General features: G+C 36.1%; 1 protein-coding gene across 13 annotated transcripts in view; it reads left to right on the top strand.

Annotated features, from left to right (window-relative positions):
* Nucleotides 1-22,931, top strand: part of LOC121383195 (alpha-adducin-like) — a 67,535-nt gene that overhangs the window by 4,721 nt on the left and 39,883 nt on the right. For 9 of the 13 annotated variants that reach the window (XM_041513064.1, XM_041513063.1, XM_041513061.1 and 6 more), the window contains exon 2: nucleotides 17,520-17,608. In XM_041513064.1, the coding sequence (XP_041368998.1) occupies nucleotides 17,542-17,608 (67 nt within the window). In that variant the 5' untranslated portion in view covers nucleotides 17,520-17,541. Of the gene's footprint in view, nucleotides 1-259; nucleotides 406-13,318; nucleotides 13,395-15,712; nucleotides 15,865-17,519; nucleotides 17,609-17,659; nucleotides 17,677-22,931 lie in introns of those variants that run through there. The other 4 variants (XM_041513055.1, XM_041513053.1, XM_041513054.1 and 1 more) reach the window with 4 other exon arrangements.

Genomic DNA, 22,931 nt, shown 5'->3' with positions numbered 1-22,931 from the left:
ACTGGTCTGTTGTTCACTGTGTTTGGCTTTCCAGTATTACACCGTCTTTATCTTTCTTATCTATATGGACAGCAAGTTGAATAAATTAGGCTAGACTTGATCACGGTTGGCTTGTGGCAAAAAAAATGAAAACTGTATATTTGCCGTGAGCGGCTTTGTTGATTTACAATCATAGGGCTTGTGTGTGGAGGACTTTGAAGTACAGGATTCTAAATTTATTGTTTTCATTCTGCAAATGTGTGTTCCACAGTAACCTCAGCTGACCTTTTAGGGTGTTCAGTTGTCCTGTTGAAGGCAGTGAGGTGTGTTGTCATTAGGTTGTCCTTAGAGCTTGATTGATGGGTGTAGCTTCAAGTACTGCATGTATTACCTGACGGACATGTAAATGATGTATGCTCTATGTTGGTATGTATAATTTATGTACATTTGTAGTACATATCCATACATTCAAGTGATATATATATATCTATAATATATATATATATATTTTTTTTTAATGTGTCATTATTTGAAAACAATTGCTGTGATCCGAGTACCATTTTATCCAAATCTTTACAAAATGTTTATTTTATAGTAGATATTAATTCACTTTTCTTTCTTTTTTCATTCTCTGTTTCAATCTCTTACGTTTATTTATACTAAATTTATAATCATTCAAGTTTGTTATTGTATACTTTTTGTACCCCAAATGAAGATGTAAATATTACAATAAATTAATTCTTGAAAATATAACTATTGTTCACAGAGAATTCTCCCACAAAGGTTAATAGATACATTGCAAATTTTATGAACGTAAAAATATCATTGTCCAAACATGAAATGAATGCATTGCATAATTTGATACCATTTGTGCATGACTATAAAGTGAACAGCATGAAAGCTATCAACATTGATCATACCAAAAACCAATACACAAGTTTTGTTATATATACTTGTTTGTGAATCTCGTCACTTTGTGTACAGGTGAGGATCTTGCTAAGTACAGCTGTCAAATGGCTACATGAATAGGTCAATCTTGAGCGTAAACACGCAAACACCCATACTCGTGGGACAGCCAAACAAGCACGCATAATAAGCTGTGTCATTCAAGAGAGAGTGAATGGGCACAGACCCGTCATACGAGTGTAACACTGTGATCCTGTTACAGTCACAGTGACTGGCCAACCATCGTGCAGCCATGCTGGATTTGTTGTGCTAGATCCATCTTTAATTAATAATCCCAGATATATATGTATTATTGAGCACTTACAGGAATTTGGATATTGATGCACCTAATAAGTAATTTTTAAAATATTATTTTGACAAGTGTGAAGATTTTTATTATTAAAACTTAAGCCATGGCATTTATCTTGTATGTTTAAGCCATGTGGCATTTATTTTGTAATTCTAAAGTATCGGTGCATGTATATGGTCAGGTTACTTTTAAAGGTTACTGTTACAGTGTGCTTATAAGTTCTGGATCAGTGTGTATGAATTTGAAATTTGAAACTGAAGTAAATTATTTAATTGTAACATAATATCTTCTTTGTAAAGTGGTTATAATTAGAACTATATGTATCATGTTTACAAGCCGGCGTCACCTTCTAAGGATTGTCACTGTCATGCACCTGTACACACCACCAGTTCTAAAAAAGACCCACACTAATGATGTTACAGACATACACCTGTAAACAGGTAGATAAGTTTTACAATTAGTCAGGTAACAAGATGGGAACTTTATGTGATTTTCATTTGTTGCCGTACAGTACCTAGTGATTATGAACATCAGTTTGTTGGTAGTGGTATGATATTATGGGTAATGATCACCGTACATTGTATGGATATTGGAGGTTGTCGGTTGATTGGGTAGTTTATCTTCATTGACGCAGACTGGTTCATATTTGCATATATTAATTGTACATTTTAAAATTACATTCCCTGGAATATTTTTTATTATTTAAGCATATAGAACAGAAAATCCAATTACGTTTGGTGCATATATGAAGCCGCACTCCACATTGGTTTCACTACGCTGGCTTATCCAGGTCAAAAACAAAGCCAGTATTTTGAAAGTGGGACCCTTTTGACGGGCTTGTACCGATCTCGGTTTTCATTGGCTTATCACAAATATAGAATTCCCCAACAAGAGATCACGTGAGATTTCGCAATTTTGAACAAATTTAACCGTCTTGATTGAGGGGTCGTCTCATATCTCCAAAACATATTTATATCCATAGAGGTATGGTACAACGCCTTTCCAGGGGTCGGTGAATGGGGGATTTGCCTTGAAATTTCGACAGTGGCCAGCTGTTGGCATACGCGTTACATGTTACTAATTACATAACGCTCTAGGGGTAGAGGACGAGGGTACTGTGTTCGATTTACGTAACATTTTTCAAAACTATGTTATTTTCATTCATTACTTAGACATAAAAAGGTGTTTTTTGGAAATGCGCAGTCAGTCTAGGCAGGGCGCAAAGCAGCACTTTATATTTACTCGCCAACTGGCTAGTGAATGAAAAAAAATACTAGCCAACTAGAAATTGTTACTCGCCAGGCAACATATGAAGTACATGTATTAGTATGGATAATTATAATAACATAATTAAAGAACTTTAAACACCAACCTCATCCTATTTTGTTTTACTTTCCTTTGTAAACCGTTTTTTAATTGGGTTACGCGATTCCGACAAGTATACCGACGGCTACAGTTACCGAAACTAGGATGCATTTTATTTATTTATTTATTTTTGTTCACGATATGCTATCGTTACCAACAACTTTCTCGAACGTTTTTAAAAAATTTATTTAGCATATTCCCGCCATGTAACATTTAGCTTAACTTTAGGTGCAAACAAATTGGCTGCGAAGCAATTGGTCCAATGCTTTGTGAAAACTCATTTACAATTGGAAAACCCCGACGTGTCACGAGGCTTTCCGAACACCTCGATCGTCAAGTCGGCCGGAGAGCTCCGAGTGTGATATCCGCAAACAGGGCAAATGCGGAAGTGTATGTTTACAGTTTCGATCATTAGTATATGTCGTCTGACTGATTAGTGAAATAAATGTTCCAGTGACAGCTTCATTCTGAAAAAATAATCAATTCGCCAAAAGGCTAGTGTTTTGCAAATTTAAATCGCCATAACAGAATTTCACTCGCATGGGCGAGTGTTTCACTCGCAGTATTGCGCCCTGCTAGGATCGATCCCCATCGGGGGGGTATATAAAAAGACCATGGTATGTGATATCCTGTCTGGGGGATGGTACATATAAATGATCCCTTGCTAAAAAAAAATGTAGCGGGTTTCCAAGGTGCGTTTGCAGGGATTTCAGCGGGGTTGGGGTTATAGACTGTTGAGTTAAGTTTATATGGGGCCATGCACCCCCCAAAATACATTTCAATTTTTTTTAAGCTTGGGCAAGTAAGGGTTTCAACCTCCAATACCCTCCCTCTGCACATGCACCCGATTCCTCTAAGTTTATATGTCAAAATTACCAAATGTTAGACATGGTTGTATGGGGTCGGATGATTATTAAATCAATATGCTTTATCTTTGATGTCATTAAACAACTCCTGCCCCCCCCCCCCCCCCCCCCAACTTTACCCTTTCCAAACGAAATAATATTTATTTGAATTTGTCGATTTTAACACGTAAAATTAAGAAGTGAAAATGTTCATTGTCTACTTTAGTATATTTTATTTTAAAAATATATACATGATTAATGTGTTACTAGTATGCAAACTAAACTTTGAAAGTTCTACTAACACTTTATAAAATATCAATTCTGAAATATGAAGGTACGACTGTGGATAATACGTTGTCAAGATCAAACCGGTTTTAACTAAAGACTCTAGTACCATATCCTCAACCGAACGTTCTTTGTACAGCGCAAGATTTCTCTTTTAATTTTTTGAGACGAACCCTACAATTTGAAATCGGCAAACACACATGTTAACTGAAACTGACAACAGGCTGTTGTTTGTGCTTTGCCGAGCTACGGCGGCACAGGCGACGAATTAAGCTTATACGTTTGATGATATCCGTTCATAGTGAACACACACAACTTTTTTAAAAGTGCATTTGATCTTGTATTTCACATTTGTACATGATGTTATAATATGGTAACCAGAGAATGTAACTTTAACCCCAGGTGTTAAGAGTTAGTACCCACCAAACAAGTAGAAACTGTGCTATATATTATAGACTGTAGCATTGTCTGTTTGCTCCATGTTGTGTTTTATCAGTTACATGTAGTATATAACACAATATTAATATAATGTTAGAAGCATTAAAGGAGAGGACAATTAAGGCATTTGGCCTGGTATGCATATTCAACGATATATAATGCACATTATTTCTTAATATCAACAAGTATAATCGTGTAGTTAATTAATAAAATGGTTAAATGTGACGGCTATTATATATAACGGGCGCAGCCATTTTGTACCATCTCAGTGAATACGGCTTCTGACGAGCTGGTGGTTACGTAATACTTAATGCGTAACATCAGGAATGAGCCTTAGAACTAGAGAAATACAATCTACCTGGTTTTTGCGGGATGATAAATAGTCACACATAATACACATCCCAGTACGCCAGCAATAAGTATATCCAGCACTATATATATATTATTTTTCAATACAAAATAAAATACCATTGTCAAAGTGGCTACACAACAAGTCGAAACAATTAACAATGTTTTGCCCATGCATTAACCTATGTATTGAAATGATACACGGAGTGTTTTCTTAGTTAATTGGTCTATGCTGTTAGTTGCTTCTACCTGTGATTCCTGATTGGCAGGTGTGTATTTGATTGGTAACCAGACGAGCCAATTAATTGACTCTGTCTAGACACAAAAATACATACCGGTATTGTGGAATATTACCTGTCGCCCCTAAAATTGTAATGGACATGGTTTATTACTGTAAATAGTTCTGTAAAACTATTGATTACGTAGACTTTTCCATCTAAAACCACTGACCAATTACGTAGTCCCAAAGAAAAGAAAATTATCACTTGGGTATCGTGGGTTGTCGTATTTGCTCCAACGTAGCATATCAATAGGCCTAATAGTGTACATTTTTCCTTTGGATTATTTAACAGAGAAAAATACTATAACCCCATTTTGTTCCGTTAATGCAACTTGAAATATATTTAGTTAAATAGTTTATTATATTATTACGTCATTTATGCTGTTTTACCAGTCACGTTGATCAAAGAAAAGCGCCTTGTCGAAAATTACTGCTTTTGTTTATACTGTACATACAGGGGATGGTCAGGAGCTGACGTCACTTTGCCCCAAGCTATCCCACCGGACGTCACAAAAACAAAACAAAATGGCTGCCCCCAGTTACCAGGAATAATCATGTTTTTTTTATTAACTCTAAAATTACGTGTTTTACGTGTTTACATCTTTCCAACACATAAGGCTCTTGTTTGAGTTGACCCTACCTTTAAAAACAACAAAAAACTTTTTAAAAGTAACTCTTTTGTAAAATATCTTCTATACTGTTAAAAGCATACATCCAGAGAAGCCAGTTTGTCACAAAGCATATTTAGATTACCCTGATATTTTTATAGAATGCGCAGTTGGTCTAGGATTGATCCCAGTCAGTGGACCCATTGGGCTATTTCTCGTTCCAGTCAGTTCACCACACCTGGTATATCAAAGGCTGTGGTATGTGCTATCCTGTTTGTGGGATGGTGCATATAAAAGATCCCTTGCTACTAATGGAACAAATTTAGTAGACCTTTACATCTAAGACTATATATGTCAAAATTACCAAATGTTTGACATCCAATAGCTGATGATTAATAAATCTTTGTGCTCGAGTGGTGGTGGTGTTAAGAAAAACTATTTTTCTTTATGGATGTTTTTTTTTAAATCGGTGTTGAATTGTATGGTTTTGTATATAGATTAATGTAATGTAATAATATCACACCCACTAATCGAATAAAACATCAGAAGATACAGGTGCCTTGGCACTAGTCTGCTTTGGTGAACATTGTATCAGTTGGTAGCAATATACTGTATATAATTTTGAGGATCTAATAAAATGTGCTGCAAATTGTGAAGTGGATGTGCTGACACTGTACACACATGGTGCCCCCAGAGTATAGCTGTTGGTTCTACATTCACTGTTTATTGATTACTTCAGCAAATGTTTCCCATTCCACTAACACTGGGTCCGAGTGTCTATACATGTAGTTCATGTTATTAACATAACTTTCAGGGCTAGACTTACGTGAATTGATAATGAGGTACTCAGGTCTATGTAGGCTATTTTTATAATACTGAATTCTTCTGTGGTTGATGATATATTTTGTTATAAATTTTATTTTAAAAGATCATATTATGATGTTAAAAGGGGGTAAAGTACTTTAAAATTGAAGTGAAAAGTTCCAACCCAAGTTCTTTGATTGACATTAACAACACTTATTTGATTGACATTAAAGAAAGAAAGAAAGTAATGTTTTATTTAACGACACACTCAACACATTTTATTTATGGTTATATGGCGTCAGACCTATGGTTAAGGACCACACAGATTTGGAGAGGAAACATGCTGTCGCCTCCACATGGGCTACTCTTTCCGATTAGCAGCAAGGGATCTTTTATTTGCGCTTCCCACAGGCAGCATAGCACAAACCATGGCCTTTGTTGAACCAGTTATGGATCACTGGTCGGTGCAAGTGGTTTACACCTACCCATTGAGCCTTGCGGAGCACTCGCTCAGGGTTTGGAGTCGGTATCTAGATTAAAAATCCCATGCCTCGACTGGGATCCGAACCCAGTACCTACCAGCCTGTAAACTGATGGCCTAACCATGACGCCACTGAGGCCGGTGATTGATTGACATTAATAACACTGCGTTAAACAATTATAAATTTCTTTTGTTTTGTCACTTGTATATTTGTACGTTTCTAATATTACATGTAAAGAAAGACACAAGATTCAGTATTTGTTGTGTATATACATGTACATATTTTTTGGAAAAACAAGGGAGTGTGCTTGCTTTAACTCTGGGCTTCTAGATTATGATAGCCAATGGCTAGTGAATGCTACATTTAAGTCTATTTTGTAAATGTGAATATCCCGCTCCTTCCTCCCCTCAAATCTATCTCCGTCAGGTGACATATCCAGTTATTCCTATTAGTAAATTTGTATTTACATAAAGCAGGGCTAATGAATGTTTAATCGTGGCTAGTAAATGTTTTTAATCATTGATCCCATGGCTAGTGTATTTGTATAACAATTCTAGAAGCCCTGCTTTAACCCTATGTGGATACATGTACACTGTATGTAAGTAGTTGACAGTTTCATCGATTTACTTTATCCACAAAGAAAACTGATCTGTAATGTGATAGGGGATTTAGGGTTTTACCATCTTTTTTTTGTTGCTGACATGTATAAATTTACATATATATCTGTTGTTTAAATTTATTATTCACCGATTCTGTTGTGCACATTTGATCTGTGTGAACGACCTGGTTATCAGTTTTCCAGTGACTGACATTAGCCATACCAAATAATGGATTTTAGTTGAAACAGAGCCAGAGTTCTGTTCTTAAAAGTTGACATCAGGTCACCTCCGGCAGCCATTTTGTTCCCAGACGGATCATTGAGAAAGTGCCGGTACATTCCGGTGTTATCTAGTCGTATCCTTGAGCCTTATGCATTTGTGCTCGCCCAGCCGTGTCGGACAGCCATTCATGAGGTGCTAGGTTTGTTAACGGCTGTGTCCTTTGCTCAGAGAAGGTCATGCAGGATTTTATTTTATCAGTGTGTGTGTGTATGCACAGGTTCGGGGTCAGTTTCAGTTTTCATGAAGGTTGGCAAAACAGACCCAGATCAGTTTAATGCCCATCTCAACATGGGGCTTATTGTGTTTTGAAAACAGGTGGAAATGTGTTGTCTACTTTCCCTGCTGTCATCAAAATATGTAGATTAGATGATTGACTACCTTGTTAATCTCGTCTGCATGCATGTGTAGATGATTGATAAGGTTTTTTAATGTGCAGTGTATCATACTTGTAAAATTTAGAATGTTAAAGGGGCGGGCAGGTTTTCTGCCAGAAAATAATTTGAGGGTACGTAGTGAAAACAAACAGAACACAAGTGTCCCTAGTAGGTGGTTATAGTTTTGAAATGTTTTCAAATATGACACTGCATTTCATGTGCTTTGACACATTTTAAAGAGCTGTTCTTTTACTATAATCTATCTAAAAATTAAAAAAATATGTCAATTAATTTCCTTGATTTAAGAGTATTTTACCTGCAGTACCCTCTAGAATAAACCCTGGCGGCATGTATCCCAGTGGCAAAGCACTCACTTGGTGCAGTGTATCATACAGGTCTGTAAAATGAAGAATGTTAAAGGAGGGGACAATTAAGGCATTTGGACTGGTATGCATATTCAATGATATATAATGCACATTATTGCTTAATATTAACAAGTATAATCGTATAGTTAATTAATAAAACGGTTAAATGTGACGGCTATTATATATAACAGGCGCAGCCATTTTGTACCATCCCAATGAATACGCCCTCTGGCGAACTGGTGGTTACGTAATACCTAACGTGTCAAGTCAGGAATTAGTCTTCGAACTGAAGAAACAAAACATACCTGATTTTTGCAGATGCATCGCAATGTTCTGTAATTATATCCATCCTAGTAAACCAGTACCAATTATATATTATTTTTCAATACAAAATAAACGACCATTGTCAGTGTTGAAATAACTATTATGTTTCGTACATAAATTAACCCACGTACTGAAACAATAATCAGTGTTTTCTTGGTTAATTGGTCTTTTCTTTCCGTGGCCTTTCTATGGTTCCTGATTGGCAGGTGTATATTCAGACGGTCCCCAGACACTGTGTCTAGATACACTAAAAAGACGTGCCTCTTTTATGAAGATCACAGGGTATTGTGTGATAATAGCACGGATACACCTCAAATCGTAATGGACATTACCAACCGCCCTGCTTTATTACTGTAAGTAATTCTGTAAAACCCTTGATTAAGTAGACTTTTCCATCTAAAATCACAAAACTTACCAATTACGTGGTCCCAAAGAAAAGAAAAGTATCACCTGGGTATCATGAGTGGTAGTTTTTGCTCAAACATGCCCTAGCAATAGGCCTAATAGTATGCATTTTTTCTTTGGATTTTTTTAAAAAGAAAAATACTATAACTCCATTTTGTTCTGTTGAAATATATTTAGCTAAATAGTTTATTATACTATCAAGTCATTTATGTTGTTTTATGTTGTAAATTAGAGCGTTTGTTTACACTGTGCATAGAAAAGATGGATGGAGCTGTCACTTCGCCCCAAGCTATACTACCGGACGTCACAAAAACGAAACAGAATGGCTAACCCCAGTTAGCAGGAATAATCATGGGTTTTTTTATTAATTCTAAAATTACGCGTTTTTCATTTGTTAGTGTCAGTATGTGTTGGTGGTCTGGGTATGCATCTTTCGAACACATAAGGCTCTTGTTTGAGTTGACTACCTTTAAAGGGGCATGATCGATATAGCCCAGTGGCAAAGCACTCGCTTGATGCACATTTGGTCTAGGATCGATCCCTGTCTGTGGGCCTATTGGACTATTTCTAGTTCCAGCCATGTGTATGTGCCTTTTTCTGTAGGATGATACATATAAAAGATCGCTTGCTGTTAATTGGAAAGAGTAACTTGTGGTGTGCATGGCAGCAGTGGGATTCATCTCTTATTAGCTGTGTTGTTCTGATGCCATGCAACCGTAGATAACTTGTTGAGTGCATCGTTAAATAAACCCTTCCTTAACCCACAGCCATCAAGTATATGTCTAGCCTTGATTAGCTGCAACTAGTACAAAGGATGTCTGGGAACATTTTCTTTGGAAAGTTTTGATATGTGACAGTTAAAAATTGATTAGCAACTACTATTTAACATTTTAAATTGTGTAATTAATTATCTCTAAAACTTGAATAGCAAATCACGGCACAATATTAACAAAATGTTTCCTGTATGCTTTTTGGTATATAGAGTATTTTGGACAGATAGTGAAAGAAAGTTCTACAGAAAGAAGTGTTTTTTTAATGACACACTCAAAACATGTATTGTAATTATGGTTATAATGCATTGGACATACGGTTAGTGTTAAGGACCACAGAGATAATTGTTGAGGAAAGCTGCTGCTGTCACTCTTTTTGATTAATTAGCAGCAAGGGATCTTTTATATGCATTATACAGAACACAGGATAGTACATACCACAGCCTTTGTTACACCAGTTATGGAGAACTGGCCGGAAGATCAGATAGTGTTAATGCAGTTTGTAGAGAATGAAAAATCTTGTTTTCCATGCTAAAGTACTTCTTTCTAGTCCATTTACTTGGGATGATAGATTGAGAACCTTATAGTGTTAAACAGTTTATGTGTGAAATAGATGTGTGGTGAATAAGTAGTTAATAACACACAGGGTGTCGTGTTATGAGGTCGAGCATCTAGGACACACCGTGTGACATCAGAACCTGTCCCAGAATAGCATTCCCTGATTAAGCCGATACCCAGAGAGGTCTCCGGTGTCGTCTTATCTTCAGGTGAAGGAGTGGCAGGTGTGCTGTTGAATTTTCTACATTTTAATAAACAGGTCATCATTTAAAAAAAAAATTTACTGCCAACTTTTCCATATATAGTGAGATTCCTCCTGCACTATTTACTGCATTTTTCCTATGTGTTGTGAACCTTTTAATATGCTATGTTCATTTGCTGTAGGAAGGTTATGGCTATCATAATAATAATATCCATGATTACATGACATAAATATCAGCATCTTGGTTGTTTTGACTAGCCATGGCTAGCTCTGGGTGAGCAGAACATTTTGCCAACTTATCAATCAATGTATTAACCTTCAAAAATAGAAACCCACAGTTATTTTTAAACAAAATATTATTTAGTCATCATATGAAATTTTTTATATGGCCAATTTAAAACATTTAAAAAAAAGACGAAGTAATTGGCAAGTTACAAACTAGCACATATATCGGTCATTTTATCTGCAACTTCATCAGCGTTTGACAAATCCACTAGCACTTGGTCCTAGCTAGTGCATTTTTGGTCGAGTCCAGCAGAAATGATCAGCTGTTTTACTATAATACATAGTGCACTAGGCAAAGCTTCTGTGAGGACTAGTGACTGTCTCAAACATTTGTCATTGTCTGTCAAACACTGCTTCATTGTATAACTTGGTGACTTGAATTTTATTGACATCAAACTGGCTAGTCAGATATATATGTGCATCTAAAATTATTATTACAACCATGGTGTAGTTGTCAATACATTAGAGTATGTCTTATCACACCATTAACAATAGCTAGATATTACCTGTGGCTATTTGTCACCTGCTTGCTTTCAGCCATATTGAATCTGCCAGTGGTTGCCACATTAATAAATAAAAGCAGTGAATCCATAGCTGGGTAATGGTATAAAACTGTTAGGGCTGAAAGACTCGATACTGGATGTTTTCTATACACAAAATATTGTGTTTGGGATCTGACCTGGGAAATAAGTTACGATGTTGCTCGATTTAATAGGTTTTTGATGTTTTAACTGCCGGCAGTCGTGGGTTTTGTATATAATTATTGTTAAACCTTTTACCATCAAAGCAGAGAATGTGTCCTTTCTTTCTTTCTTTCTTTTCTTTCTTTTTCTTTTTTCTTTCTTTTTTTCTTTTGAACAAATACATTAATATGATTACGTTGCCTAATTGTCGACCTGTTAACGAATCTCTTATGCCATCACCAACAGATGGTGTAGATTTGGAGTACACTTGACTACAAGGTACACATTTCTATTTTTAAAATAGAAGGCTGAAGGCCACAAATGTCCCAGTATGGATTCCTCGGATTCTCCAACATAAAAATAATAAATCAAAAAAAAAATATAGCTGTTGCAAAATTATTGGGGGGGGGGGGGGGGGTGCCTTAGATCCGTCATGGCTTGTATGCAACTTCATTGTTTTAAATATGGTTTAATAGTGTTAAAAAACAAATCACACACACACACACACGCGCGCGCGCACACATACACCAATGAAGTTAACAGTAAAAAGTGTAACCATAATGCCAAATGTTTGCAAATATTAATAATGCTTTAACTTGAAAATAAATTTGCATCCATGAATGAATGACACATTGAAAATTAATAGGAGGTGGATGACATTCATGACACTCCAGCCAGTACATCACGGTTGGTACATCAAAGGCCGTGATATGTGCTATCCTGTCTATGGGATGGTGCATATAAAAGATCCCTTGCTGCTAATAGAAAAGAGTAGCCCATGAAGTGGCGACAGGGTTTTCTCCCTCAATATCTGTGTGGTCCTTAACCATATGTCCGATGCCATATAACCGTAAATAAAAATGTGTTGAGTGCGTCGTTAAATAAATCATTTCCTTCCTTCCTCTCTAAGACTATGTCAAAATTACCAAATGTTTGACATCCAATAGCCGGCGATTAATAAATCAATGTGCTCTAGTGGTGTTGTTAACCAAAATGGTTGATAATGGTGCATGAGAATTATCTTGCCATAATGCATAGCCATATTGTAAACAAGGCAGCACAGATCAAAGCACATTGTTTCAGTACCAACCATTCACAAAATAAAATTCCTGCATACATCCCCAACTGTCTAAAAAGTTTCTTGTACATAACATTTCTGACTTTGTAAAGTGTTGTGCCAGTGTATTTGTATTCTGCCCTAGGGCTATTCTAGAAATTATATGAAATAGAATGGGTATATTGTGCATACAGGTACCTGCATATTTTTTGTTAGGGTTTTTTTTTTTTTTTAAAGTTTTTTTTATAATAAATATATATGCTGAAGATTGGTTTAATACAAACAGTCTTTAATTACTTAAGTTTATATTGTGGAATCCCTACCCAAGCCAATTTGCCATTTGATTTCTATATTACTTCAGCTCAACTTTAGTCCAGTTTACTATGTGTATTTGGAGTGCATCCCTAACATACCATATGTTTTTATATATCTGGACTGAAAAAAACATATGCCCCAAAGCTGATCGAGGTCAGATTCCTGGGATGGCCTGCACAGAAGAGTTATTTGCAGTACATTGTCCATCCCACAGATCGGTAAACCAGTACTGCAGTAGGGGAGCCTCCCAGTGAATCTGAGTGGCCCATGTTGTATCATACAGATCTCTATTATCACCACTACAAGCAGCAGACTCTGACTAGCTGTTGTATTACTTGTTAATTGATAACACTGCTCCGCTTACGGGCAATAAAGGCTACATTCTTTCCCCTTGTTGTGGGCGGGACTATGTGGTTGACCTATTTCCCCGGTGCACTGGCAGTCGGGATGGATATATCTCCTCTGAACTGAAAGTATTGGATTCACGTAAGTATTATTAAAAAAACATAGTTACTGTGTATACACTCTCGTGTGACCTTGTGTATGTGTGTGTGCAGTCTTGCTATGCTGACAGGCAGGTTATTTTGGAGTCTGTCGATTCCCGCAGGAGTCTCCATGTCCGTCCGGTGTGTAAGGAGCCATGGTTACGTGACTGGAGTGGTAAATGGTTGTACGATGAGAGGATGACGACAATGATGCTTGTCTCGCATCGCTGCACACTTGCTTGAACCTCTTGTCATTGTCGATTGCTTCCATTGTCTTGACACAGACTGATTGACAGTGGGGAAGAATGATCAATAAACAGTGGGGTGATGTTAATTGGTGCATGTGCCTACCACGGGCAGCCATGCTGTAATTTAATCTATCACAGCCAGAGTAGGTTTTCTTTTTTCCTGTTTACTGACCACCAGATACACTATCTGTATCTGCCACTGACATGGGTATTTAGTTACAGAACTCTACATACGTTTTTCCTTCTTCTGATAACCCCTGTATCACTTGCAGGCTCGGTAGTAAGGAAAACAATAGTAGCTTTTGTTTATAAATCATATCAACTTGGAATTTGGGGAACTGGTATACTGTGTTGTGCCACCTGACTAAAGATGGTAAATTGGTAATACATACACTATTACTAAATGAGAAGAAACATTTGTAACACATTGAGAAGAAATAATAATAAAAAAAATAATACAAGTTTACAGTTTGATAAATCATGCATAATCTTTACATTGCTTTTTAATAGCTTGTTTGCAATCAAGATTGTAGTCATTGTTGAGCTGTCTACTCACAAACTTTATTCGAATAAGAAAGAAGGCGACCAGTTTCTATAAATAAAACAGTTTTCTACCTATACACATTGTGTATCATGTAATACAGTTATATGCTAAGAAGATTTCACTATACATTTTCTTGTCACATTGAGTTTTGCTGGAAAGGTTGTTGAAAATGGTCTTTGTAATATGAAGCTATCCTGTCGGAAACTGCATGTAAAAGATTACTCTCTTAAGTGGGACAGTTTTTACCTCAAAAGGGTACATGAAAAAAAGAAAATAGACTTAAGTGCCCCATCTATATGTGTAGGTAATTGTGTGTTAGAAATGTTTTGAAATTGGATACTGCATTTAATGTATTTTAGGTTATTTTAAACAGCAGCTCTGTTACTATAATCTATCTAAATATTATGTTAATATATCCATTAATTTTAAAGATTTTAGGGTCCATAATTTTACGCTACATATATGTTCTAGCAGAAAGAAACCCTGATGGTAGATTATAGCCTGAGTATGGGTGAAGTTTAATGTCGATGTATGTGTGACTTACACCTTCCACAGAACCCGGCAGCATACTCATTTAGAGCTGCTGGCACGGAGATGAAAAATACCTTCATTATTAATATGACCTTTTGGTAATACACAGTTCATACTCTTTAACATTTACGATGTGTTCTTTATATCTAAGCATGGGTGACATTGCGGCAAATGTAGACAGCTGTACCGATTTATATATTGTCAGCATTTCACAAAACCGACAAACCATACATTTATAGATTACCAGTTTCAGTGACTTGACTTATGAATTTTACATGCACATTTAGAACAAGCTGTTTGTTACACACGCCTGTCATGGGTGCAAGTTCTGGCTTACATGACAGAATTGTTTCAGTGATGGGCTAGTCAGGTCAGGTAATGGTATTTAACGTGCACATTCAGAATAAGCTGTTGTAGTGCACGCCTGTCATGGGTGCAGGTGTCTGTCTGAGCTGGCTCCTCTGTCCAGGACATGAAAAAAGGTTGGGGTGGGTAGGAGGAGGGGACTGCCAGTGCTGCCAAGTGCAAGAGATCACCAGCATCCCGACCAGGGTGGTAGTGGGCAGGGGATGGGCTAGTGATAGGCTGCTGACTTTCATATCCTGCCATCTTGTTAGTCTGGCCATTATTGCATTATGTGAAACAAGTGAGTTCCGTTTAATATTAATAATAAACTCGCTGGTTGCTAGCATGCTCCCGGGCATTGCCCTGACTGGATAGAACACGTCTGGCGATGCAGTAGAATAGTAAATCATGCATATGCATATTAAAGATGATGAACCCAGGACACAGGAGTGTGCAGCAGAGGTTTTTGTGTGTCCTCGTAAACACTGGGGCAGTATTGATTAGTCTGCGAATGAGACATGCAATTGGCTGGCATAATGAGGACAGTCTAGGTTCATGTTGCGTGATTGCACGTTGTCGTGTTCGTCTTGTATCTTCAGACTTCTTAATTATTAATTCATTTTTTCGCTTACATGTTTGGGACGTATTAATCGTGAATATCTGGCACTCGGGATACGGGAGTTGATTCTTGTTATATGGATGGCTATTTGTAGAACAGTTAATGGTGCGGGTAGAGAGCGTCAGTCTGTAAGAAGCAACATGTCATGGGATTGATTCTGCCGAGTGATAATTATCGATAATAGGTTTTTACATGTTTTTTTCCTTTCCTTTTCGTTTTTTATCTCGTCTTTATGAAGTAAAAAGGCGAGATATAACTATTACTTTTCCAGTGGTGGCAACGATGTTGTCAACGTTTTAGGTTTAGATCAATTATTCACAAATTATAAGTACTAGGTCAGTGAAACTTGGTTTGTATTTACACTTATTGATGTTCATCACAGTGTATAGAAACAGGTTATTTCAGCCGAGACATTTAATTTCACTGAATTCTTGGTGTTTTTTTGTTTTCTGTCTGTAAAAAAAATAACTATTATTATTATTGTTATTTTATTATTATCTATCTTTTGTAAAAGTGTGCTTATTTCTAAGGAATATTTAATCCACATATTTTATTTGGTTTAAAAATGTGTTGGGAATGTTGATAATTGTTAATGACTCAATATACTTAAATGTATGTATGAAAGGCTATAATTGTACATTCACTGGTGTGGTGCAGGTGTGTGTGTCAGGGAGGAGAGGTTAGTCCCTGAGATAGTATTGGGTTTATTTCCTCACTTTTAATTTGTCATGTGCTAGTATTACAATTATCGTATTCAACAAAGTATACTTTCTGGCTAAATAAATATTGTGTGTTTATTTTCTTGTACATGGTACCTCTGTGAAACAAGTGTCTGCTTGTAAACATGTAACGTGAACAGGGCTTTCATTGTGGCCGAGATTAGCCACACATAACTACACTACTGATGATTAACGCTGGAAAGCCAGAGCTGAAGATTACTCACTTGTGTTGGTGTCACATGGCATCAGCGGTGAATCGAAATTAAAGTCATACATTCCAGAGTTCATGCTTTTCTTTCCTCATTTACTCATTGGACAACAGAAAGAAAAACATGACTAATGATTTTTTTTTTGATTTTTTTTTTTTTTTTGACAGAATAACATGTAGTCTAACATGTAGTCTTTGTATACAGTAACAGTATTGTTCTCAAGTCAGGCTTTCTGGCAGACAATAATTTGAGGGAACGTAATAAAAATAGATTGGATCATAAGTGCCCATACTAGGTGGTTATGGGTTTGAAATATTTTGAAATTGGACAATGTATTTCATGTAGTGATGTACATAGACGAAATTTCAACAGCAGTTCTCTACTATAATCTTGTACACAAATTATGATAATGTATCCATTAATTTTTAAGGTTTTAGAGTACCTAATTTTATCTTTTATAATCTCTGGCGGAAACCCTGCAAGTACTAGTTGGTTAAATATTCCATTTAATGTCAACCTTTAATCAACTTTTACAGCAATATTGCCAGTTGCACAATATAAATAAAAATTTGAAGGGTACATGTATATGCCAAGTTACAGCAGCAGGATACCAGTTTATCCGTTTTTGTCTCGCCTGTATGAAATAAAAAGCAGAAATATGTACATATATAGGTATTACTTTTGCGGCAGCAACAGCAACTTTTGCATTCCAATTTTATGTTTAGATCAGTTTGTCACAAACTACAAGTGTTAGGTCAATGAAACTTGGTTTTAGTTGCACCTATGGATGTTCATCACAATGAACCAAAAAACTTTTATGGTAGGCGATACATTTAATTCCATGGAATTCTTGTTATATGTAATTGTATTTACCTATATTAATATTAATTTGGTTATTTTTCTAATTTTAGGGTGTGGCTGCAATAGACAGGGATGACTGACGGTGGCCCCAAGCTGAATGGGCCTGCCAGCCCAGTGGGGAGATTTATAGACACTGTTGGTAAGTTGCACTATTTGATACGGTGAATGGGCCTGCCAGCCCAGGGGGGAGATTTATAGACACTGTTGGTAAGTTGCACTATTTGGTAAGGTGAATGGGACATTGGTTTTTGGTGCCAAAATCATGGGCTCTGCTGCACTTCATTCATCGAATCAATATAAGCCAAAGACATTGATTACACATTCATTTATCACTGGCAAAAAGCCATTGTGTATTGACAACAACTAGAAGGCCTAAAAAAACCAATGTGTGTTTCAGGTTTCATCCTTGAAAAAAATAGGGTAGGTGGGAAGGAGTATTTTTAATTTTTGTTATTTTTAATAATCTAATCAGTCTTACAGTTATTAACCTCTCTGCATTCAGTAAATATTGCAGCCTATTTTTCTCGAACAGCCTCCTATTTTTCTAAAATAATGAACACCCTATGACTATGAAAAAAAATGTGATAAATAAATTCCATATTGAATGCAGGATTAGAAACTTTGTATGGGTAGTGTACAGAACTTTGATAGAGCAGTTAATACCACAAGTCCTAGTTAACCGTTAGACTACTGGATTAATTTTTAACAAAAACCACGTTTGAGTGGGTACAAGTTTATAATTTTTACTCACATATATATTCACTTAAATGTTTTATAAATACATGAAATAAAGTTCATATATGAATTGGTAAGTATTATTTTCGTGGGTATTTGTGGCCAGCTGTCCAATATTTATGCCCATTATTCCCGATAACAGTGGTTTTCTGACCAGAATTTTTTTAAAAACTGAACTACAATTCATATTGCAATATTTGGTGATTTTCGTTGTTGGTAAAACTATCAAATTTATTATCAAATTAGCTGTCACAATCGGCTATCGATCCCTGAAAATGACCGCAACGTGCCGCCATTGTTGTCAAGCGAAAATACTTGCCGAAAAAACGCTTTTTGAACTCAAAATTTCAAGGTATTTTCAATTGAAAAAATCAAAACAAAAGCCACCATTTTGAAAAAAAATTCTTTTTTCTTTTATTATATTTCCGTTTCCGGTGAGTGTCGTGTGCAAAACGGCAGGAAATATGAATTGGGGAATGAACTGTATACAGTATACAGTATGTCGACTGACGTGACGTCGGGCGAGATATCTCGCCTGCAGTACTCAGCAGGTTAATACCACAAATCCTAGTTAATACCACCACAAGTCCTGTCATTGGTGATAAATGTGACAAAGATTGTTATCAAAAAATGTACTTTCATCTCGGCAATAAATGTATGCAATTTTATTCCATCTAGTACCACTGTGTCAAGTAGCCTTGTGCTTGAAACATGTACAGGGTACCTGTAAAACTAAGTACTAATTTTGTTTTTTTTTATACAAAATTAGGGGTATTGTAAAAAGATCTGAGTATCTCGAAAATGAGGCCTGAAAGGTTCCACTTTTCTTCAGTTAATACTGAGTTAGGGGTTGTAGTACTGATATTTATGGGTCATAGTTTGGTTGATATATTGCATATAGTGTTTTGAACCAGATACATTAACATTGCCGCCTATGGGATTTTATTTGGTATAGTACAACCGACAGTGCAGTACATCGTAAGAAGCCATTGACGCTATGGTTAAGTCAGCCTGACCCAAAATGTTCTTTTCATGTGTCACTGAACATAAAAGGAAAGTCTTGCCTGGTGAATATCTATCATACTGCTTAAAGCAAGATCATTAAATTCAGTGTGGTGGTCCCCATGACCTATTGAAAACTATCGCATCAACGGGAAAAGATTAATAGATATATATATATATATATATGCATGCTCATGGCCAGGACTTGAACTTTAGAATTTGTTATCTATGGCAATTTGGAAAGGTTTTTGCCAAAGGCAGAATGCTTACCTATGATAATTTTGAGTTTGCCAAGTGATGGCAATCATTTTTATTCAGCAAAAAAAAAAAAATAGATTCCAAAAATAAATAAATAAATAGGTAAAGCCTTGATCTACAGCAATTCATATCACAGCTGACAGTGCCATTGTTAAATTTGAGCCCTGCATTGCAATCATTGCACATGTATGTAGACCTGTGTAGTCTTTTGGCTTACACACAACAGTATTATTTTCAAAAAAGTATATTGAAAGTTCTGGTTCTTGTATTTGTGTTGAATTAGTATTTAAAAAGATGTAAAACTGATTGAAAGCCGATAATGCTGGTTTAGTAATGTATCAGCTGTGTTCTATGTGTTGTTATTCTGAGCGACTACTAGAAATAAACAAAAAACAGCTTTTGACAAGTGAAAGATTGTATCAGCCTGGGTTTGCACTGCAGTCTGGCTATTGATCGGCAGAGATTTTCAGTATATGTTGATGATCTCTGTGAAAGGCAAACACTGAAACGTGGATGGTACAGAGAGACTTCGTCTAGAATGAATAGAGCTACAGTTGGTGCCTGAGGGATTGCAGTACACTATGACATTGACTTCTGGGTCACAGATATATATACACCTACTCTAGTTAAATACCTGTACATAACTAATAAAGAGTACAAACAATTGCAATATGAGACCAATGTATTCAAATATTTAGTGCATAGTTCTTATACAACTGGTGATCAGAGATTTTGACAGAAGATAAATTGGATAACTAGTGCTGAAGAGTGAAATTCACTAACTAAACATAATTTAAAAATAAAAATACAAATAAGATTTTTTGGCAAAATTAGGGCAGCTAGAAATTTTACCAAAAAGGAAATGTTTCTTGAAAAGAGGATTAAAGTTAGTTAGTTTTGTTTAACGACACCACTAGAGCACATTGATTTATTAATTATCAGCTATTGAATGTCAAACATTTTGGTAGTTTTGACATAGTCTCGAGTGGAAACCTGCTACATTTTTCCATTAGAAGCATGTGATCTTTTATATGCACCATTCCATAGACAGAATAGCACATATCATGGCCTTTGATGTACCAGTCATGGTGTACTGGCTAGGGAGAGAAATAGCCCAATGGGTCCACCGATGAGGATCGATCCCAGACTGACCGCACATCAAGCAAATGTACCACTGGGTTGTGTCTTACCCCCTGAAAGAGTATTACCGTATATCTTCGCCTGTAAGTCGATCTCGGCTATAAGTCGAGTCCCTAATTTCAAGCCCTGAAAACGTATTTTTTTTATTGACCCGTTTATAAGTCGACCCATGAAAAACAACATAAATATTGAAGTATTTCTTATTTTCAGCACATGAGAACAGTAATGTACAATATCTGAACAAAAGAAAATTATTTTACAAACTTCGTTTTTCACGTTTTGTACATCGCAACATTCCAATCAAACTACATAGCACCAAAACGAAATTTTCCCTTAGTAGAGAGTGAAAGCTGTTTGACTGTTACTATATGGCACTGTACAGCATGGTTTTGTGCAAAGACAACAACTTTATTTATAAACACTGACAACAGATCACTACGATAAAACTGAAAGTACATGTATCATCGGTTAATCACATGTTTTGCCGCCATATTAATACATGTAAGGAGGATAACTCTGGAAAGTAAACTGGTTTTTGTACCAAATGATCCCTATTGCTTTAGTGAACTGCAGAGATCAGTCTATTTTAAAGAAAAGCTCAGTAATATTCATGAAGTTAATCACCAACAAAACATTGTTTGAACAACCATTAATGCCAGTGACCAGATTTCAAAATAAACTCAGGCAACAGGTAGTTAGTATTGTTTACATTTTTGCTATTAGTGATAACTGTTATTTTAACTAAGTGGACTGTTGTCTTGACATGTGAGTGAGATCGCACGCCTTTTCGCATAACCAAAACCGTTATAATGCCCCCAAAAATAGGTTATAAAAAATAAATGTGCCAAATTAACATATTTGAGTATAAATACAGGGCATACTTCAACAATAAAACTTGTAAAATAATCCCCAAAACGGTAATATTTTTGGGTGAACTTTTTTACCCTCTTATCCTTCTTACCCTAAGTTATAAAATAATTTTTGGGTGAAAAAAATTTGACTTATGGGCAAAGATATACGGTAAATACAAGGTGGATTTTCAGGTATTTTGCCTAGGTGGGTATACTCCTGTAGATAAGTGGGTTCTATTAGAAAAAGTTAACTTTACCACCTGTGGGGATTGATTTGGTGTAAGGTAACCTAAATACATATTTGGCTCTCTCCCTTGCTGTATGGCGACCATCCAGCAGACTTTATAATGCAGTAATTGTTCTATAGTGCATATCAAGTGATGCGTTGGTTGGCACACTGTGGTACCATTTTAAAGTAGCATTATAATGGTTACATGTATGTAGGTAATTTTGTTTTCACATTTTATATAATATATTTTGAATGAATATAACTTTTTGACAATAATTATACAGACAAAAAGAAAAACAACAACAACAAAACCCCATAAAAATATAATAATAATAATAAAACAGCAAAACAGTAAGAACACCCCCCCCCCTCTTAAAACATTCCAGGTGAGTGTGGAGGAGAGTGAGAGTGATCACTCCTTCTCAGGTCTTGCGACAGATTTATCCAGGTGTTCTGTGCAGGGCTTGAACGTAACAGCAGCAACGACGGCAATTGCCGTAGGTGACATATAAACTGCCGTCAGTTGGGGATTGTCACCGATGGCACTTTTGTGCCGCCGGATAAAAATGACTGCTGTCGATATAGCTCTTAACCGACGGCAAAATGTATAAACGTGTATGAACATTATCTGCCAGTATTTAACACGGATGTTTGGGTCCTGGTTGGAGTTAATTGGTGTTTAGTTTTGTACCACGCAACGGAACTATATTTAGTCATGCGCATACCCTGTGCATGATTTCATTTATAATAAATTCTTGTTTATTGAAGTTTATTGACATAAATTCAAGAAATTTGACTACATGTAGCCTACATACAGAAAAATAACCTTTTGAGTCAAGTTTATTTGCTGCAAAAGTCAGTTAAAAAAAATATTGCCATCGGCATACTCAAAATTGCCGTCGGTGGGCCCTTTCACCGACGGCAGTTTATTTTTTAATTGCTGTGGGTGATAAATTATTAAGTTCAAGCCCTGCTGTGAGTCCGAACATGGAACCCTTCCCAACAGAAAGTGGCACTGAAAATTCCCTATTCCTGTACTAAAAATTCCTAAAATATATATATTTAATTATGTCTGTTGTAATAAATTAATTATACAGTGGTGTACTGCATTATTCAGTGGCCTGAAAACATATCCCAAGAATGATTTGCTGGCACTAATTTTCCCAAAACCATCGGTCGTAAATTTAATGCTCAAATAAAAATAGGTTATGCAAAGATATATAAAAGATCTTGTTTTAATAAAACAA

This window comes from Gigantopelta aegis, chromosome 10 (genome assembly GCF_016097555.1).
Source record: "Gigantopelta aegis isolate Gae_Host chromosome 10, Gae_host_genome, whole genome shotgun sequence".
Classification (NCBI taxonomy): domain Eukaryota; kingdom Metazoa; phylum Mollusca; class Gastropoda; order Neomphalida; family Peltospiridae; genus Gigantopelta; species Gigantopelta aegis.
The sequence above is the reverse complement of the archived record's forward strand: the minus strand, read 5'-3'. Positions and strand labels throughout refer to the sequence as shown.